General features: G+C 44.9%; 1 protein-coding gene across 1 annotated transcript; it reads right to left on the reverse strand.

Moving 5' to 3' along the window:
* Nucleotides 1-5,952: 5,952 nt before the first annotated feature.
* ADAMTS1 (ADAM metallopeptidase with thrombospondin type 1 motif 1) lies at nt 5,953-17,707 on the reverse strand. The gene is made up of 9 exons (XM_068270593.1): nt 16,930-17,707; nt 15,019-15,365; nt 14,628-14,760; nt 14,046-14,213; nt 13,308-13,594; nt 12,386-12,572; nt 12,118-12,293; nt 9,910-10,085; nt 5,953-8,428 (listed from the first exon to the last, which is right to left on the reverse strand). Exons 1-9 carry the CDS (start codon nt 17,504-17,506, stop codon nt 7,693-7,695), a joined length of 2,787 nt encoding a protein of 928 aa, XP_068126694.1. The 5' UTR covers nt 17,507-17,707; the 3' UTR covers nt 5,953-7,692.
* Between the last annotated feature and the right edge of the window lie 1,316 nt (nt 17,708-19,023).

Consider the following 19,023-nt stretch of genomic DNA (forward strand, 5'->3'; position numbering starts at 1 on the left):
CACTGCACACTGTGGGAGGGTCTTCACCACAATATTAGCCATACACAGCCCTCTGATGATCTAATTGATTTCTCGTTGGAAGGCGTGTATCACCTACTGATTGGGGTTCAGTTCAATCCTTCAATCCCTTCCAAATGTTTAAAACTATTGCTACATATCACAGAAAGAGCAAAATTCTGGCGCTCTGGACTAAGAGAGGGTGTATTTGGAAATGTGCTTGGAATTGAGCATAAACAGACAGAAAGACCATTGTTCTTACTGAGACAAGGCAGGGACTCCATCTGTGGAACACAGTGACAGTCTGTTCCGCTTCTGGTGACAGGACCTCTTTAGAAGAAGACCTAGTTCTTTCCTTCCAAGTAATTTCCACTTCTTGCTGCCCACACAGAGCGCACACAGCAGATATTGGCCACTTTACAGGACTCTCTTTCCATTATAGGTCAGTTTTTCCCTCATCAATTGTTAATGAACTTGACGTGTTCTATAGCTGTGTCAGTGCGCTCAGCATACTGTGAAGAGATGATGGCACCGGACTCACTAATGAATACTGCGGAGGATTGAGGTGGGCCTTGTTCACACTGTACACATTACTGTGCAGCATGCCACATTTATTGTCATTGTATGGGACTGGCACCGCAGCGGATTAAAACAGGGTTCGGCCAAGCAGCAATGAGGTCAAGAAAGAGGCCTCCCTATTTTTAGGTACTAGTATTAGGAAAGGCTGAACTGGGGGACTCTGTGAGGAAGCAGATGGCGCTGACTTGTCAAGACAGGTACAAAGAAAATTGGGCAAAGTTGTAGCTTACAACAACCAATTAGAATCCTTGTTTAATCGCAGCCGAGGCTTGGTTGCTCTTTGCAACAGCCCCATGTTTGTTTTGATGAGAGATATCCTTATCCTTTGGCCACTGTCCAACCCGAGTTTGTGTAGGTCTAATGCTGGGCATACACAGTCAGATTTATGCGCCGGATCGAGCCACTGGCTCGATCTCGACACATCCCCGCTCGTCCCCGCCGGCGACTGGATCTATCCCCGCTCGACCCCGCGGGGGCTGTTTATCTTCCACTCGTTTTCTTTCCATTGTCCGCCCGCGGTAGCGCCTCGCTGATCGGACCTGTCGGGAATTATCAATTGAGCCATCAGCGGCTCGATTGATAAGGGGGAAATGAGCTGTGTATGCCCAGCATTATGCTGGGAATACACCTTTACCTGCCAGATAGATAAAGTTCAACATGCTGGAAATGTATCTATCTTACCATCTATCTGCCGAGCAATTAGGCATTGTTCTACTCAGCAGTAGATAAACAGAAGACAATGCACCAGAGATAATGATCAGTCTCTACAGAAAATCGAATTACGCATTCTAACAGAAAATCTAACAGAAAAATCTAAAGGTAGCCATACACTGGTCGATTTGCCATCAGATTCGACCAACAGATAGATCCCTCTCTGATCGAATCTGATCAGAGAGGGAACGTATGGCCACCTTTACTGCAAACAGATTGTGAACCGATTTCAGCCTTATAGCGTTCACACTTGTGTAAAGCCTTCCTTTTCTGATTGCAGCATAGTCTTCTATGAGCTGCACCCCACCCTTCTCTATGTCTAACCTCCACCTTAGGAGGCATAGTATATGCCGATGTCTGGCCTTGCAGCATGTCTGTGTGTTTACATAACAGTGGTAAGAACAGTACACAGTGAGCTTCTTCAGGTGCCGGTGTGGTGTCGACCAGATTGTTATTGTCTCATTAACGTGTTGACGTAACCATATTGCGTCATCACCCTAGCACCACGTTACACTTGTGTAATGGAACTTTTAGTCTCTGAAAACACCTGACGAGCAGCTGATTTCGAAGATGTGCAGTTTCCCTATAATAGTGTGCTGCCAAGCCATGAAGCTCCAGTTAGGACTGCACCATTCTCCGTAAGGGGATGCACCATTCTCCGTACGGACTGCACCATAACTTTAGTACTACAACAAGCAATAACAGACACAGGAGGAGGTGCTGTGGTGCTAAAGAATGGTGCAGTGCTTTTTAGCGCTGCTTCTGGGCTGGGCAGCATTCTATGATATGGCAACTGAGTATGTGTCTGAAATTAGCTGGTTATCGGAGACTGAAAGTTCGATTGCGCTTGTGTAACACGGCTCTGTTGTAATGACACAATATGGTTATGTCGCCTTGTTAAAGGACCACTGTTGCGAAAAAAGTAGGCAGTTCAAATCTGACAGAACCAACAGGTTTTAGGTCAGTCCAACTCCTCGTGGGGAATTCTCAGGGTTTTCTGCGTTTTCAACAGCATTTCCTGAACAGCAGTTTAACCTTCCTGGCGGTAACCCCGAACGTAGTTTGGGGTAAGCCGCGCAGGAGGTTTTCTCAGGCCCTGCCGGGCCGATCTGCGTAATTTTTTTTTTTGCCGCCCCGCGCCGATTCACCGCCATCCGCGTCGCCGTACAGCACCCCCCCTAGACCCCTGCTCTGCCTGGCCTATCAGCGCCGGGCAGCGCTAGGGGGTGGATCGGGTCTCCCTTAGACGTCACGACGTCCATGACGTCGGTGACGTCATCCCGCTGGCGACGGGAGAAGCCCTCCAGGAAATCCCGTTCTTTGAACAGGATTTCCTGATCGCCTATCGCTGGAGGCGATCGGCGGGGCTGGGGGGATGCCCTAGGCTCGCTACATGATTTAAAAAAAAAAAAACGTCTGCGCTGCCCCCTGGCGGTTTTTAATAGACCGCCAGGAGGGTTAACTGCCAAAATAGTGAGATACCAGCCAGTCTCTCTAATCACTTGCACACTATTTTGTCAGTTAGACTTTGCAAATGCTGTTCAGGAAACGTTGTTGAAAACAAAGAAAACCCTGAGAATCCCCCATGAGGAGATGGACTGGCCCAAAACCTGTTGGTTCTGTCAGATTTTAACTGCCTACTTTTTTGCGATAGTGGTCCTTTAAATAGAAGCTAGCAATCGAGGTCATACCTACACCACACCGGTAATGAAGAGTAATGTGATATGACGCAACTATCATTTATCTGATAATTAGAAATGAACGGTGTAACTATAGCCATAGCAACTTGGCTGCTAAGGGGGTCTAGGAGGAGGTGTGGTCAGGTGCTGCTGCAGGTGACAAATCATTAGTGGCCCAATCCTGCATTCAGGCTAGAGCAATCTATCTTACACACATTGTTCTGTCTCAGCACACAGTCAGCTTCTCTGATTGTTGCATGGAGTGTTCCATTTGCTAGGGTAAACAGTAACAAGTGTAGGGCCAGGTGTTAGAATAGAGAAGGGTGGGGATGTTACTTCTGATACAGATAAGTAACGTCTCAGAAAAGTAAGTGTGGGGAGAAGGGATGGCACCAGGGCCGGAGCTACCATAGGAAAAAATTGGCAATTGCCCCAGAGCCTGTAGGGGCCCCCAAGGTGTCCCTCCCCATCTTAACTGTTGCTCCCCAGGGACTCTGCAGAGTTAAGTTGAGAAGTGATTGGGGGAGGGTCAGCAGTCAGCTCAGGGGCCCAGGAGAGAAATTTGGCTGCAACAAAGGGCCTCTAATGACACTTTTTGGTCGGGGGTGTCTGTTGGGGGCCCCCCAGGCTAATTTTGCCCAATTGTTACTTGAACCGGCCCTGGATGGCACCCACAGCCTGAGTGGAGGTCAGTGGCGTAGAGATTACCATATCAGCCAGAGCACCTGTTATGGGGCCTATAGCCAATTGGGGCCTGGTGATCTCAGACAGCAATAAGGCATTCCACGACGAGCCTCATGGAGACCCACCGCGGGCCCCCTGAATTGCTGAGTAGTAGGTGGAGCACTGGAGGGAAGTGGCACGCCTCTCTGGGCTCCACCAACAATCTGCTTTCCTCATAGCATCCTCGCATCCATGACTACCATCACCTTCTCTTGTCACGGGGTTACGTGACGAGATTGGGCGCTATAATCATAGAGAGTCATGGGAAAGGTACATCATTGGTGGCCCCCGGAGAGTTCTGTGACTTCTCTCCAGTGCTCCACTCACTTACTCTGCATATGGAGGGGGGCTAATCTAGCTACCTATACTTTGGGGAGATATTCTGGCTACCTGGGGGGCTACCAAATACTGGGGGGTATCTCTAGATCCATATACTGAGGGCTACCTGAGTCCCAAAAGTACCTTATAATTTCTTGGGGCCCCAATCAAAATTTTGCTGTGAAGCCACATGATTTCTAGCTCCCCCCCCCCCCCACCACCCCCAGTGGAGGTGCTTTATCTATTGAGAGTCACATTACTTTTCCTGCAAAGCCTTATGGTTTCCCCTTAGGATTACTGTCCTCTATCCAGTACGGGTGCTAGCGCTCTCTTTATTGCTGTTGTTAGGACATTAGTTCGTAAGGAAGAGCAATGAGCAACCTTTAGGGGGAAGTTCGCTTGCCTCAAAAAATTGGAGGACTTTTTGTTTTGAACAGCATTGGAAAAGTTAAACTGTCTCACAATATGACTGCACACGGAGTGCCCACTGGGGGCGGCCCTATCATTTCACACTCCAAAGACAAAATGATAGCAAATGTTGCGCTAGCCCCAACCCTCATATTGGAAATCTATCCAAAAATGCTACTCCACTGCTCCAACCCTTCTTCATGCTATTCAGAATGAACGTTTTGGTTAAGATTCAACATGTGCAATGGCAGGCCATGCGGTGGAAAACGATGGCAGATAACCTTTTATTAGAGTCAGAAATATCAGCCAGTGTCTATAGTGGATCAGTATGACAAATCAGCTAGCACCTTCTAGGTCATGTGACCTGTCGAAGCCTGATAATAGAACCCCCCTCCGCCAACCGCCCGAACAAACCTTTATTTTTCATATTAAAATAGAGTTGAGTTATAAATTAGCCATGCCCCCTTCCCCCCAACGAACATCATGATTGGGAGAGATAGCAAGTAGCACCTTGGCCACACCTTCCCTTTCCATCAAGCAATGCTCCTCCCCCATAGGCTGATACAAAACTCCAGCGTAAGTCACATGGCCAGCCTGCGGAATTCTAAAACTTCAGATCGCTAAACTCATTTTCTGAATTAAAGGACACCTGAAGTGAAAGGGATATGGAGGCTGCCATATTTAATTCCTTTTAAACAATACCAGTTGCCGTAACATCCCACTGAACTTTCACGCATCAGTAGTGCCTGAATCACCCGCCTTAAACACGCATGCGGCTAAACCAATCAAACATCTGATCTGCATGCTTGTTCAGGGTCTATGGCTAAAAGTATTAAAGCCAGAGTATCACCAGGACAGCCAGGTAACTTGCATTGTTGAAAGGAAATAAATATGGCAGCCTTCGTATCCCTCTGACTTCAGTTGTCCTTCAAAAAAAAATAATCAAACCTTATTGCGTTATCAGGGAATAGGTGGATGAGGGGAGCGAGGAGGACGTGTAACAGCAAGATGGGAAAGGGGATAGTTAGCTCTAAACCGGCTAGCTTAGAAAAACGTTTAATGGCTGAAACAATGAGGTTGGCCCACTTCTAAAAAAAAGTCTAGTTTATGGACTGTCACACTTGGTAATTGTTCTTCCTGAACCACAAACATGCTGGTTAGACCTTCTGGTGTTCATCTGGTATCCCAGGTAAGTTGCTTAAAGACAAGCATAGCATGACAGAAAGCACCTTCAAAAGTGGTCGGCAATGGAATGTCCAACAGGTAATGACTATCCTCTCCCACCCACTGCTTGCTTGGCATGTGGCACCGGCGGCCTCGTGCCCCTCAGACTTATTTGGCCACGTCTCAGCAAGTGCTGGAAGAGCGACGTGCTTTATTGTTCCTCCTCTTGCCAAAGCAAAGAGAGCGTGAGCACGATTACAGAGGCCCGGCGCTTAGTCATGCTATGCAAACTCTCAAAGAATCTACGCCATGCGGCTGTCATCTATTTACAAACCGTTTTGTCACTGAAAAAAATCAAGACAAGCAAACAAGATAGTCAAGGAATGTCACTTGTGTTCTTTTAATAATTCTAGTAACATATAATACAGCATAAATACTCTGTCTTCTCTTTGTTATAGAAAGCGATAACTTAATATATATTCGGACTTGATGTACAAAAATAAATAAGTATATGATATGACATTGAAAAACGATCCCTTCACGGAAGAGGCAGACGAAAATACTTACAAAGTATACTAATATGTACATACATTAAAAGTCATATTCTCCAACCTAGCCTAGGTAAGTGACGCTTGGCGGTTGGCCAACAGCTGTGGATGGACCTGCTATCCCCAGGACTGTCGATCAAATATACTTCCATATTGCATCACATGAATATGGAACATATAGAAATCTTATGTTTACATCTCTTTACATATACAAGAGTAACCCCATACTCTGTACTGGCCTAAATTTAGACATCCCCCAATGGTGGTTGATCTTATAGGCTTCCTAAACTGTTAACAACCATATTCAATTATGTTAAAGAATGAGTCCACCTACAATGATATTCCATATATAAGTAGTAGGGATGGTCACTGAGTTGCAAAGGATTTAGAGTTGATGCAGGATTATGCACATTTTGTATGAAAATTTCTGCAACTTGAAAATGGAGCAGTCGAATTTTACCTCACCAGGATTTGATTGGTTCATCTTCAAGTTGCATACATTTGCCTACAAAATGTGCATAGTGCTGCATCAACTCATTGATCATCCATAATAAGTAGAATCGAGTGGGTTCAACTATCTCATGAATTCTTTTAACTCCCAGTAAGATCTCCCCAGTTGACTTCACAACTCTGCCCTGAATGTGGCCACCACGTTACTGAGAAAGGGAGTCTCACTCTGATGGGTGTCCTGTGGGTAAAATATAAGGTGGGCGCTAATTGGATCCCAGCAGCAGAAACACTTGCCAATAACTTTCCAGAGAATAAGATGATTCATCCCATTGAGAACCATCCATACTGAATCTGGGTGGACACGCCCTTTCTCATAAAATTTCTGGTTGTTACTGTTAACTCTTCTATGACAACTTCGAAACTATATTTGCAAAGTGCAATATAGCAAAAAATAAAAAAAATAAAAAAGGTCCTACTAATTTGCACATCTCATATCAACGAGAATATGGTTTTAACTCTTTATAAAAAATATACATATATTGTGATACTATAGCAGCCATTGTGATTTGTACTGAATATCCATTTCGACTCTTGATTTTACCATACTTAACTGAGGTAGGTTAACCCCAACGTAGGACAATACCCAGGAACATCTGAGCACCTCTGCAGATAGGCTAAGAATGGCTGCTTTGCAGTCATCTATACAGGACTAGACACTCTAGGACCTAAAAAAGAGATAAAATTGTATCTCTTTATGGGTGAGTTGTTATACCAGGCTTCGGGTATTTGTGCAGTCCTGTGTTGGCATTAACATGGCCACCATCTAGTCTTACCTAATTTGTAACAGACGTTTGAAAAATTGATCTTGCCCCAGGGGTTCTAGTGAGAAAGGGCTTAGTTACACTAATTCTCCCTTCTTTCAAACCTACGTGTTGCTCAACCCGATGGTCCAACCCAACCGGCAGATATTTGCACTGTTCCTTCTCAACAAAAAAAAACTTTCCATCGTCTGGCCTGTGCACATTTGCCAAACATTTTCCACCTGACCTTCTGCTTACGGCATGTTCATTTTTTATGTTTTATAGAACCTAGTAATGTTCTGAGTCGGATGCTGTTTAACTGCAGTTGGAAAGAGTACAGAAGTCTATTAAATGTTTAGGCTTCTTTGAAGAATCGCAGTTGTCCTGAGGCAAATTGCTACCCTCGTACGAGACACATTTTAATAGTCTCTTCCTGAACCCCTTACCGCAGGTCTTAGAACATGACGACCATTCTCCCAACTGCCACTGGGGGCAGGGGATGTCCGCACATGGCCTAATGTCATCTGGTTTGAGCTCGTTAGCGCAGTCTTTTGTCGGCTGACCCCTCAAGTCTTTGCACTCGACTGATCTTCTCTGCCAGCCTAATCCACAAGTCTTTGAGCATTCACCCCACTCCCCAATGACCCATTCAGACAGAATGGTCTCTTGTATAGCATGGAAAGACTCTTTCTTTTTATTCAAGTTCTTTTCTGGTTGACCTGCTTTCTTGACAAAATAAATGTACTTGATTTTCAGTCGTTGAGAGTCTCCCACCGTGACAACCTGTATGGTAATGGGTTCTTTCAAAGGCTTAAAACTACGGACCCTTTCCAAGGAGGCGGTAGAGCCACTGTAAGTTAAGAAGTTGCCATTGTAAGAGACGTCCTGTTCCAGTGTGGACAACGTGAAGTCGCCATTGAGGATGTAAGTGCCGTCTGCTGCCTTGATAGCCAAAAAGCTGCCTTCGTGCATCGAGCCTCTGTTGTTCCGTTGTTTTATTTCAATATTGGTTGCACCGGCAGGAATTGTGACAACGTCATGGTATCCAGGTCTGTAAAAGCAAAATAGTATATTACGATTAAAAACGTTAATGTACAAAAACAATCGCATGATGCAGTCTTTTAATCTAGACTACTGTTCAATATCATTACAATGTCACCAGAATGATTATCTTATTCATAAGGAAAGGGTCCATAAGATGGATCTAAAACAGCCCAATATCCCTGAAAGTCAGTCCTCAAGTGGACCGAAAGTCAAAATTGATGTCCTGGCTGAGGAAAGGCGGGAAACAGGTGATGCAACTTTCAAAACCTTAAAAAAACTTTAACACATTCCATCATCATATCTTCCACTCTCTAGCCCCAGCACTGGAAGCTCTGCTTATTTTGTACTACATTGAGAGGAATGAAGCTCTCGACTGACAGACACTTCTAAGTCTCCAATTACAGGGTTAAAAAAGATTCTTAAAGTGTTTTTTTTCACAGCCAGGACAACCTGTTAAGGAAAGTTTGACTGTAGGAGAAACTTTGACTGTTAAATCCTAGTCTACTGATCCATCTGGAAATAATGGCTACAATGCCCTCATTCCTATTCTTCAAAGTGAGAAGTACTAAGAACCATGTAGTTTACTTCACATTCTTTGTGGGTTTAGAAGACATCCCACAGCCTTATGTGGAAGAAATGTATTTGAAGGCAATTCAGGAACTAGCATGGCCAGAAAATTGTTTAGATAAGGGCTTTCAAGTAAACGGATTATGGACACCAGTTGATAGACTTTCCTCACTATACATGCCTCCAGCAGTCCACCGTAAACCAGTCATTAATGATTTGCATGGAGCTACCTTAAGACAATATTTCATTAGTCACCCAGTAGTGTCAGTTCCAAGTAATCAGTTTAATCCGACCTAATTGCATTCAAAATTAATTCTGCAGAGATGGGAAGATTAGGAAGTTGTAAATTGGTAACAGATTAACTGGACTTTAGTCTTTTGATGAGTTAAACTGTAAACGTGTCAAAAAAAATGCACATGGGCATCATTCCACTTAGTGGAAAGACACACCGATTGCTGGCACATGGAAATGTCTTTCCAAAAGTGTTGAACCTAGTTGTAGACATGCACCATCTATATGAGTGGCTGGACAGTGTACTGGTTAAGGGCTCTGCCTTTGACATAGGAGACCTGGGTTTAAATCCTGGCTATGGTCAGTACCTATTCCATAAGAAGTCCTTGGGCAAGACCTCCTAACACTGCCAGGTGGCCTCTTGAGCGCGCCCTTAGTAGCTGCAGCTCTTGAGTGCTTTGAGTCCAACAGGAGAAAAGTGCTATACAAATGTTAGGATAGGATTATTATATATTAACCACTGACTATAACTAGGAAATCTGAAAATGTACTGAAGGACCTATTATATCCATATCTAGAAACAAAACCTAAGGGGCAAGTAGGTTTTGGAAAAATGCGCTCTGTATAATCTGTCAGGTGTCTAAGCAGCGAATTAAAACAAGAAATCAATTAGACTGAGATTGCTCATACCGTGCTTTGGTGAACGTTCCAGTGACTTTCTTGCAAGTTGATCCATTTCCACCACAGACTCCACACTTGTCGAATTTCTTGCTGGACCCAATAACTCTGTCACAGCCAGCCTTGACGCATTGACCCTGGATGCAGATAGAGGTAGAGTCGGGGCTACAGGGAGTACCATCAGCAACCTGTAGAAGGCAGCAAAACATAACTCATTAGGAGAAACTTTTGAAATGACTTACTACACCTTACACAAGGCAGATATATGTCATATATGAGCTATGAGCTGTTTTCATGCTATGAAGATATATTTCTAGCAGCATTCATGGTTTTGAAAGGAAGAAAAGAGTGCCAATCAAAACCCTGGTGAGGTTGTTTGTACCACCACCTTACAGAGATTTTTAGTGAGAGCAACATGGAAGCCTTCTGAAAAATGCTAGATTCCTGGAAATAATGCTGATCGTCTGACTATGACATGTATTTCACCTAAGACAAGTAACCCGATCAGGTGTTCTGAATATTCTATCACAATTTCTTGATCTGCATACTTTCAAGTTGGTGGCACAGAAAGTTCATTCAACCCCCTCCCTCCAGCCCCTGCCTTTTTCTTCTCATCGTTCGAAGTACACTCAATCCGAGTCTACCCCCCCTTTCACTTTCAAATTAATGTAATCAATCGCCCCCTCCTGCCAGGTCCAGTCTTTTCATACACCATTTCTCAGCATGGTTTCCCCTCTTCTGTCCACTGACATTCCCTCAGTCATCATAGGGGATTTCAACTTCCCCATGGACACTAAAGGTGGCCATACACTGGCCCGATTCGCGGCCGTTTCGACAGCAGATTCGATCCTGGGATCGAATCTGCTGCCAATCGTTCGCACTAAACGCACCCGCCGATCCGATTTCCTCCTGAAATCGGATCGGTCCGTCGATCGCGCCGTGCGGGAAATTACCCTCGATCGCCCGCGGGTAGGGTGCGCGTCGCTAGCGGCGGCCGATCCGATCAGGTATACATTACCTGACGCTGGCTCCCGGGCGTCTTCTCAGCGCTGCACCGCTCTGTTCTGGCTCCATCCTGGCGCTTCCTGTGTCACTGCAGTGACCAGGAAATTCAAATAGAGGGCGCTCTATTTGAACTTCCTGGTCACGGAGTGACACAGGAAGCGCCGGGATGGAGCAAGAACAGAGCGGTGCGGTGCAGCGCGGAAAAGACGCCCGGGAGCCAGCATCAGGTAATGTATAGGGGAGGGGGCACAGGCGGCAGGAGCAGCTCAACAGATTGTGATCGGTTTCAGGCTGAAATCGATTCACAATCTGTTTGCAGTAAAGGCAGCCATACGATCCCTCTCTGATCAGATTCGATCAGATAGGGATCTGTCAGCTGGTCGATCTAATGGCAAATCGACCAGTGTATGGCTACCTTAACACCTCTAAGTTCCTGTCACTTACCACCCCCCATGACTTCACACTTTGGCCCAACCACTCCAACACATGCTGATTAATATGATGTTCCCTATCCAACCTAATCAACTTTTCCCTCCCACTGTCTGATCATAATCTCCTCAAATTAAACATTCTTCCACCCAGTCCCTACACATCCCCACCAAAGACTTCTATACACAATTTCTGAAATTGTTATAGACAGTAGATCAGCTATCAAGCCAGAAAAAAAACATTTTTTTTAGCCAGAGGTCAATAGTGGAATTCCTCTATATCTCTCCAGTGATAGAATGATCTAAAAATCTTATCTTGCAACAAAAAAATTTTGTCAAGTCAGAAAACTAAACATCTCTTCGTTCCTCTCTATTGGCCAGAGGGAGTGTTTGAAAATGTTGCAGCTGATAATTTTTTAAAAATGTTTGAAGGGCTTAAATTACAAAGGCTGTTTCATTTGAATGCCCATTCCAATCCAATGATTGCCCAATCCAAGGAAGCTAACAGTAAAGCTCCATAGAATATGCTGGAGCTACATAAATCTGGCTAAGGTATGTCTACTGCCTCATCCAAGTGGTCATTTTACCAGTAAAACCTATATCCTTCAGAATATTAGAATGAGGAAGATGATGACTTCTGATATTAATGATTACTTTTATTTTTGTTAGATGATGTTACTAACTAATTAACAAAAATGCTTTAAGTGTGTCATCAGCCCCTTGATCATTTCCTACAAAGACATCTGCACCATGGAGTATACGAACAAGTATAACTTTAAGTACTTACCCTGGGGTTCAGTACGAAGAAGAATCCAGTGCCCTTAGCCCGGCACACAAGCTTGCATCGATCTTTTGGACGTACACCTGCAAATTTTGGTGTCCATTCGACGGCAGGTCCATTTCCACTAACAGATTTAGAGATATCATTGTGGGCTTCACATTGCTCTTCACGGAACGTCTTGCCTGAGGAGCACAGTGGGAACACATTAAAATATGATAAAATGCATTTATAACTACATTTAGATATCAGGCATTGTTGGGCAAGGGTCACTCACCATTGTTCTCAGGGCAGTCTTCAACATTGCATGATCGGTACTGAACCCTCTTCCCTTCACAGTATTTGCCTCCATCCCTTGGCACTGGATTGTCACACTCTCGTATTGAATACTGGACTCCACCACCACAGGTTCTGGAGCACTCTCCCCATTGTCCCCATGTTCCCCAACCACCATGCACAGGAGTCTGTGAAAAAGGAAAATGTAACATCGTTAATTATTAAATACATGCTCTCAAGACACACAGTTGTAAAAAAAATAATAATTTGGTTTTGTAGTGATAACCAATCACAAATCAACAACCTTTAAGGTGCGTACAGACCTTTGACCTATGTCGCCTGTCAGGGATCGGGACCCAATCCCCTTATGCGACATATCGCTGGGCAGGCCTGTACAGACGTGTCAGCTGTGTAGCTGACAATGCGTTCCGTTTCTATGCTGGGGGCGAAGGGACAACAAAGGGGTGGCGAAGCTGCTTCTATGTGATGTCCCGCAGTGATCAGGGGAGTGGCATGCACAAAGGAGTTGGTCGTCACTCGGCCAAGTTGATCTGCTGGATGGGTCACTTGCAGAGTGGGGGACAGGGGCTACTGTACCCATGCTTGATTATCCGCTGAGGCAGTTGTTATCAGCAGCAGTCAAGCGTGAGTTATCCTTAAGTCAAAACATGTAAGATATTTAAGGGTTGATGTCCATTTGGTTTAAAATTGTGAGATAAGCCAGGTACAACAAATGGGTTTAATTCTGAATCCTGATTTATTTATTTTGATTTAGGCTTTAAAACTGTAAGGAAATGCTTAAAGGTCTTATATGTAGTGTTCTCCAGTGATAAACTTTAGGGGTGATGGACCGATCCATGTAAAAACCATTAAAGTCCAAGTCCTAATTGAAAAGAACTGGGTTGAGAAAGCGAAAAACCTACCTCATAATGCTTCTTGTCCGTCTGTGCAACGCACTTCCCATTAAGACACCATTTCCCTTCTCCACAACTAGTCCCATCGGCCCAGGGAAAGTGTTTGGTTTGGCAAACATGTAGCCCTCCAGAGACTCCAGTGCACCACAAGGTCGTACACGTGCTGGCGGCATCTGGACAATGTCTGGAGTCCTCTCCAAATGTAAATTGGCACTGCTTATTGGCATCGTAGAGTGTTCCAGGGAGATCTGATGGGAGTTGGATGGGTCGGCTGGGCTTATCCAATAAGCACTCTCCTAATTAATCAAGAAAGCAATGAGTGAGTACAATAAATGTTTTCAGAGAACATGCTCTCACAGCTTGTAACATCTTTTTTGACCATGTGCCCAGTCAAATGTTGTGTTACTACAGGGAGATGGTTTAAATGGTAAAAAAAAAATGTACACTCTTTTGAGTCCTGCACTGAGGACTGTTTAGATTTGTAAAACTCCGATGTCAGGAAAGATACACTAACATATAAATATTGTTTTTTGGACAGAAACTCATTGTGATTATTTCTACCTAGGGAATTCTAACCAGATATCCCACAAAAACCGCACTACAAATACAAGACACCAGCCCCACTGGGAGCCCCTTGCTTAAGAGTAAGTAAGCCTTCAACTTTTCTTTGAACAAATGACCTATTACTATGTTTAGAGTGACGTCAGAAGATGTTAAAACAATGGCCGAAATAAGCCCAACACTTACCATGCCCATTATCCAAGAAAGAAGTGATCATGTAGGCACTGCAAGGAGACCAAGGTTCACGTCTGTCCAGCTTGGAAAGCATTGAAGCCATCATATGCGACTCCTTGTTATCAGCATTGTAGCTAGAGCAGTGCTTTGCGTCATCATGAGGCATATTAAACACATGACCTATAAAAAACAGGCATTTTATTTGTTAGGGAAGTTAGGTATGCAGGGGAGTTTTTGAAAGCTTTCCAAAAAATTAAAGAAATCACAGTTTGAAGTGAGTTTTACAGCCCTTATCCAACCTCAACAATGCACTTGAGGAAAGTCTTCCGCTACAACAGTGGCAATATCGTGCATTTTACAAACTTTCCAAGTGCTGAAGTATTTCCTTATCATAAAAGTTTAGCACTTCAGAATGCTTCTTTTCCAGGTTCCCCTGTAGCTGGGGTGTAATAACTAGCCCACAGACCATCTGTTGTCTCTAAACAAACGTTAAGCTCCTTCCTGGGAAGTTTATGTTTGGGCATAACTTATCTCCCAGTCTGACAGCAGACCCCAACCTCTAGGACTGTCTTATATAAAGTCAAAGAACCTTACCTAGTTCATGGGCTGTGGTAAACGCAGCTTGCAAGCCGTCATCTTCAATGATGGAACAACTGCGGCCAGGATCACAAACAGTACCAACATCGGCCATCCCAAGGGTATCACATGTCTGAGCTCCACATAGGTCCTTCAGAAAAACAAAATAGCAGTTTCAGTATTAATTTGATCAAGGACAAACCTTTGGCAGTACATGTTTAACTTTGGCTCTTGGCCTTGGCTGAGAAAAAGGCAAAGACTTAGACATCCTAGGAAACATTTCCAATTTTGTACTGGACTTGCGTGTTGATATATTACAGTGACTTATCTCAACCAGAAATGTTCTGGGCTGTAAACTCCAACCTAAGACATTGATGAAAGATGACCGAGGGATTTAAAATGTACTTACTTGTCTAGTGAAGAGAATGGCTGTATCGAAATGTTCTGCGTGCCGGTCACTGGGTGGATTGTGCTGCTTCTGCCAGCTGCAGAAGTTCCTCAAGGTCAGAGCAGCATTGGAGGTAACCTCAGGTCCCTTCTGCTCGTCGTAGATAACTAGAATCTTCACCACCACAAGACTGATGGAGTTACGGATGCTGGGATGCTTGTAAAGCTTTGCAGCCACTGACATCAGAGTGAGGAGGTAGTGCTTCAGATTGCTTCCATGAAATTCAGCCATGGACTGGTCGGCTACCAACAGAGTTTCAACATAGCGTGGGCTGGAGACAAATCTCTTTTTCCGTGTGTTTCCAACTCCTGCAGAAGACAGAAACTGTCAAATCTATTGCACAGTTTAAAGTTTCAAGAAGTAAGAAGCAGTGAATGGCAAGGTCTAATACTTTCAGAATAAGCGCCAAGTCATTCAAGTAGCAAGTTGTCCTGGTTTCTTACATGATTAAGTCATCTTGGCCAGCAACACAAGATATGAGTCACCTAACATCTTCCTACACTCAAGGAGGATCTAGATTGCACATGAACTCACTGCAGAACTTGTGACCGAGGCCAATGACGGACTACGTGTCTGACCCTGAAAGCTCAGCACCTTCTCAAGACGTGTACCCTTCTCCTGACATTCTGTACGTAGGTCAGCTCAATCACTAGCTGAACCAGTGTTAATATTAACCAGGAACAAGCAGTCTAGATGCAGTTCACAACATTGCAGCTTGAGTGGAGGCATGACGCCTGCAGCACCTTTCATTACCCTACTTTATAATTACTTTCTAAACACAATTAGTAGAGCCTTTTTTTATGAATGGAGCTCGGAGGGTCAAGTTTTACAAGTTCTTGCATTACAAGACTATAGCAGAGGTAGTTTTCATAAAACTTATGGGAGCTGCGCAAGTCGGGACCTGTCCAATATCTGCTATGATATCATTCCTAAGTTCAGACTGTTTAACTCCTACAACACCACGCTCATTGCAAGCCTCCCTGGCGTGCAACTCGTGCTGTGCACTGCCAAGACAGCAATGGCACAGCCCTCTGGCTTCTGCGATGGGCACAGTGCCATGGCATACTGCCCTGCAAATTTATTGGCTGTGGGTGAGCCAATGCACTCTGAGCATGTGTTTTTTTTTTTACTTAATTATCAGGTGTCATGCACTGAAAGTTCAGGGTAAAAATCACAAAAAAACACTGCTCGTCCCAGGATTGGCAGACTTCTAAGCTGTCACCTCTATATGTAACCATATGAATAGATAGCCCATTTTTCTAAAATAATCCAATTTGATCTGTCCCTGTTTTTAAAATTAAGTGTTTTAATCCAGCTTTTAAAATGTATACATTACTGGTGAAATGCATGCATAATAACACAGAAGGGGTTAAAAAAGGGTTGCACTTAAATTATGAAGACAGCTATGTAGCCACTACTCCTGCCTTACTGTGCTGCTGTTCTAGGTTTTCTTCCTGGCCACCAGCACACTATCTGCATGGAGTATGCATGCAGGAAGTTTGCGCAGGTTTCCTCCGACACTCTGGTTTCCTCATACGTCCCCCCGAAAACATACTGGTAGGTTAATTGGCTTTCCCACAAATTAGTTCATATACTATATTCTGACTCTGGCAGTCATATTAGAATGGGAGCTCCTGTCAGGCAGTTATGACTTATTCAGAGCACTAAAAAATTTAGCGCTACAGAAAGAGCCAGCTCTCTATAATGCATTAAATTAACCCAAATATTATTTTTGGCTAGGTGGTCCACAGATGGGACACTATTAGCACCAGCTCATCACTCAAGTGTCCTTGGTAATATCATATACTTTAAATATGCAAAAATAAAAGAAGTTGGAAAGTAAAGTGAAAAGTGTATGACTAGGAGCAATACCTGGTGGTGCCATGACCCTGGAGGGCTGCTGCTCCTCCGGTGCCAGCTGCATAGGGGTAGCATCAGTCACTCCACACTTAGCCTTGGCACGGCTCTTCTTGCTGAGCAGATGCAGCAGTAGCGGGCTGCCAGGCTCGGGGGAAGCCGGGGTCAGGCTGTGATTGCTGGGCTGAATGAAGTACTCTTCCCCTCGGTAGAAGAAAGCTCCTCTGATGCCAGCGCACAGGCTCAGCGCAGCGCTGCTGGACGGGTCCCCATTGACAGCCCCGGAATAGAAGCAATCAGCCAGGTTCTCAGCAACTGCTGCTTCTTCATCTCCTCCAGGAAACTTTGGTCGCCCCACGTACTGCAAGCTGAAGCCCCTCGCCAGAAAGCTGGGGTCAGGCTCTAGCTCCAAGGTCAGGGCTTCCCCAAAGGCATCCAGCCGGTACACCACCTTGCCATCCTTAGTAGCGGTGCCATCAGCAGCCCCCAGCCTGATGGGAGCCACCAGCTCCTCTTCCATTGAGACACAGTGGACAATCCGGGCAGAGATCAGCGCTGCCAGGCAGGGCAGCAGGTAGCACACACACCTCATCCTTTATTTTACTGTTAAAAAAATTAAACGCGAAAAAGTTTGCAGCTGTTCAGCAAAGTTGCAAGATGTTTGAAAAGTTTGCAAAAAGTTTCAAGAAGTTAGCAGATCGCACTGTATTCGCAGCGTAGTGTCCCCAGCGCCGCCTGCTGTGCAGCCTTATGCGTGCAGCCGCTTCAGTAGTGGGATAGAGCGCAGCTCAGGGCTGGGGGATTTGTGCAGAAGCCTGACACTCTGTGCGGGCATTTATGGGGCTCTGTCGGCAAAGCCTCCCTCAGGCCACGCCCCCTGACTCTTTGAAGTGAGCTGATCTCATCTCGTGCGTAGTCCTAGGAGGAACAAAACCCTTCCTTGTGCTGGAGACTGGCCAAAATCATCAATCATGAGGACTGGAGAGAGGGAGAGAGAGAGGGAGGAGGAGGACAAAGCAGCTGCTTGACTGGCTTGGAAAAGTGGAGCAGCTCAGTGACATAGAGGCAGCTTGTGTGCATGTAGCCTGCACTCCACACACAGCACTGCACAGCAGCCCAGGCACACAGCTGTCACCTCCACACTCCTGTCTCATCACTTACTGAGCAGCCCACACACACTACAGGACCACTGCCGCTGGGGTGAAAGTTTTTGCAACTTTATCAGATTTTGCAACCGGTTGCAATAATGTATAGGAAATTAGTATCAGAAAGTGCAACCCAACCTATCCCTATTTTTACACAGAACCCTTCTCTGGCTGGCAACTAATAACCCCCACTGGAGGGGACTAATAAACTCCCCCACCCCTCTTGGTGGGCAACTAATAACCCCCCTTAGGGAGCTAATAACACTTCTTGGTGTGCAACCAATAAACCCGCCCCCCCAGGAACTACTACCCCTCTTGGTGGGCAACTAATAACCCCCACTTGGTGGGCAACTAATACCCCCCCCCCCCCCAATGGAAACTAATAACCCCTCCCCCTTGGTGGGCAACTAATAACCCTCCCCTTGGTGGGCAACTAATATCCCCCTTGGTGGGCAACCAATAACCCCCCAAGGAACTAATCCCCCTCCCCCTGGTGGGCAACTAATAACCCCCACCCCCAGAACTAATAAAACCCCTCCCACAGGAAATTGAGGACCATGATCCTGGCAGTTTCCTGTCTGGAAACCCTGTTGCATTGTGAGAAATAGCTGTTTACAGCTGTTTCCAACTACCAAAAAAGCAAGCAGCAGCAACTTCCAGTGACATCACCTGCCAGCAGTAAAAATGTCACCATGTGGTAAATATCAGAATGTAAATCAGGGAGAGGAAAGCTTATACAATGGGCAAACACTGACTAAATCATTTATACATAATTATTGTAAAAATGAAACACTTTTTTATTACATTATTTTCACTGGAGTTCCTCTTTAAGTTTCCTTCTAGGTGATAACTTTTCATCTTCTGTTTAAAATAACTTTGATGCTCTCTACAATTAAAAAAGTACCAAAAGTACTGTCAAAATTCTTGTGAGTAATTTCTTGCTAGCTGGTGCCTTTTTATTGAT

This window comes from Hyperolius riggenbachi, chromosome 2 (assembly GCF_040937935.1).
Source record: "Hyperolius riggenbachi isolate aHypRig1 chromosome 2, aHypRig1.pri, whole genome shotgun sequence".
Taxonomy (NCBI): Eukaryota; Metazoa; Chordata; class Amphibia; order Anura; family Hyperoliidae; genus Hyperolius; species Hyperolius riggenbachi.

Coding starts and splice junctions, on each gene's coding strand:
- ADAMTS1 (XM_068270593.1), bottom strand. CDS start 17,506: ATGAGGTGTGTGTGCTACCTGCTGCCCTGCCTGGCAGCGCTGATCTCT. Junction 12,573..13,307: donor CGGACAAGAAGCATTATGAG/GTAGGTTTTTCG, acceptor CCTTTTTCACAG/ACTCCTGTGCATGGTGGTTG. Junction 10,086..12,117: donor TCTTCGTACTGAACCCCAGG/GTAAGTACTTAA, acceptor TGCCTTCTACAG/GTTGCTGATGGTACTCCCTG.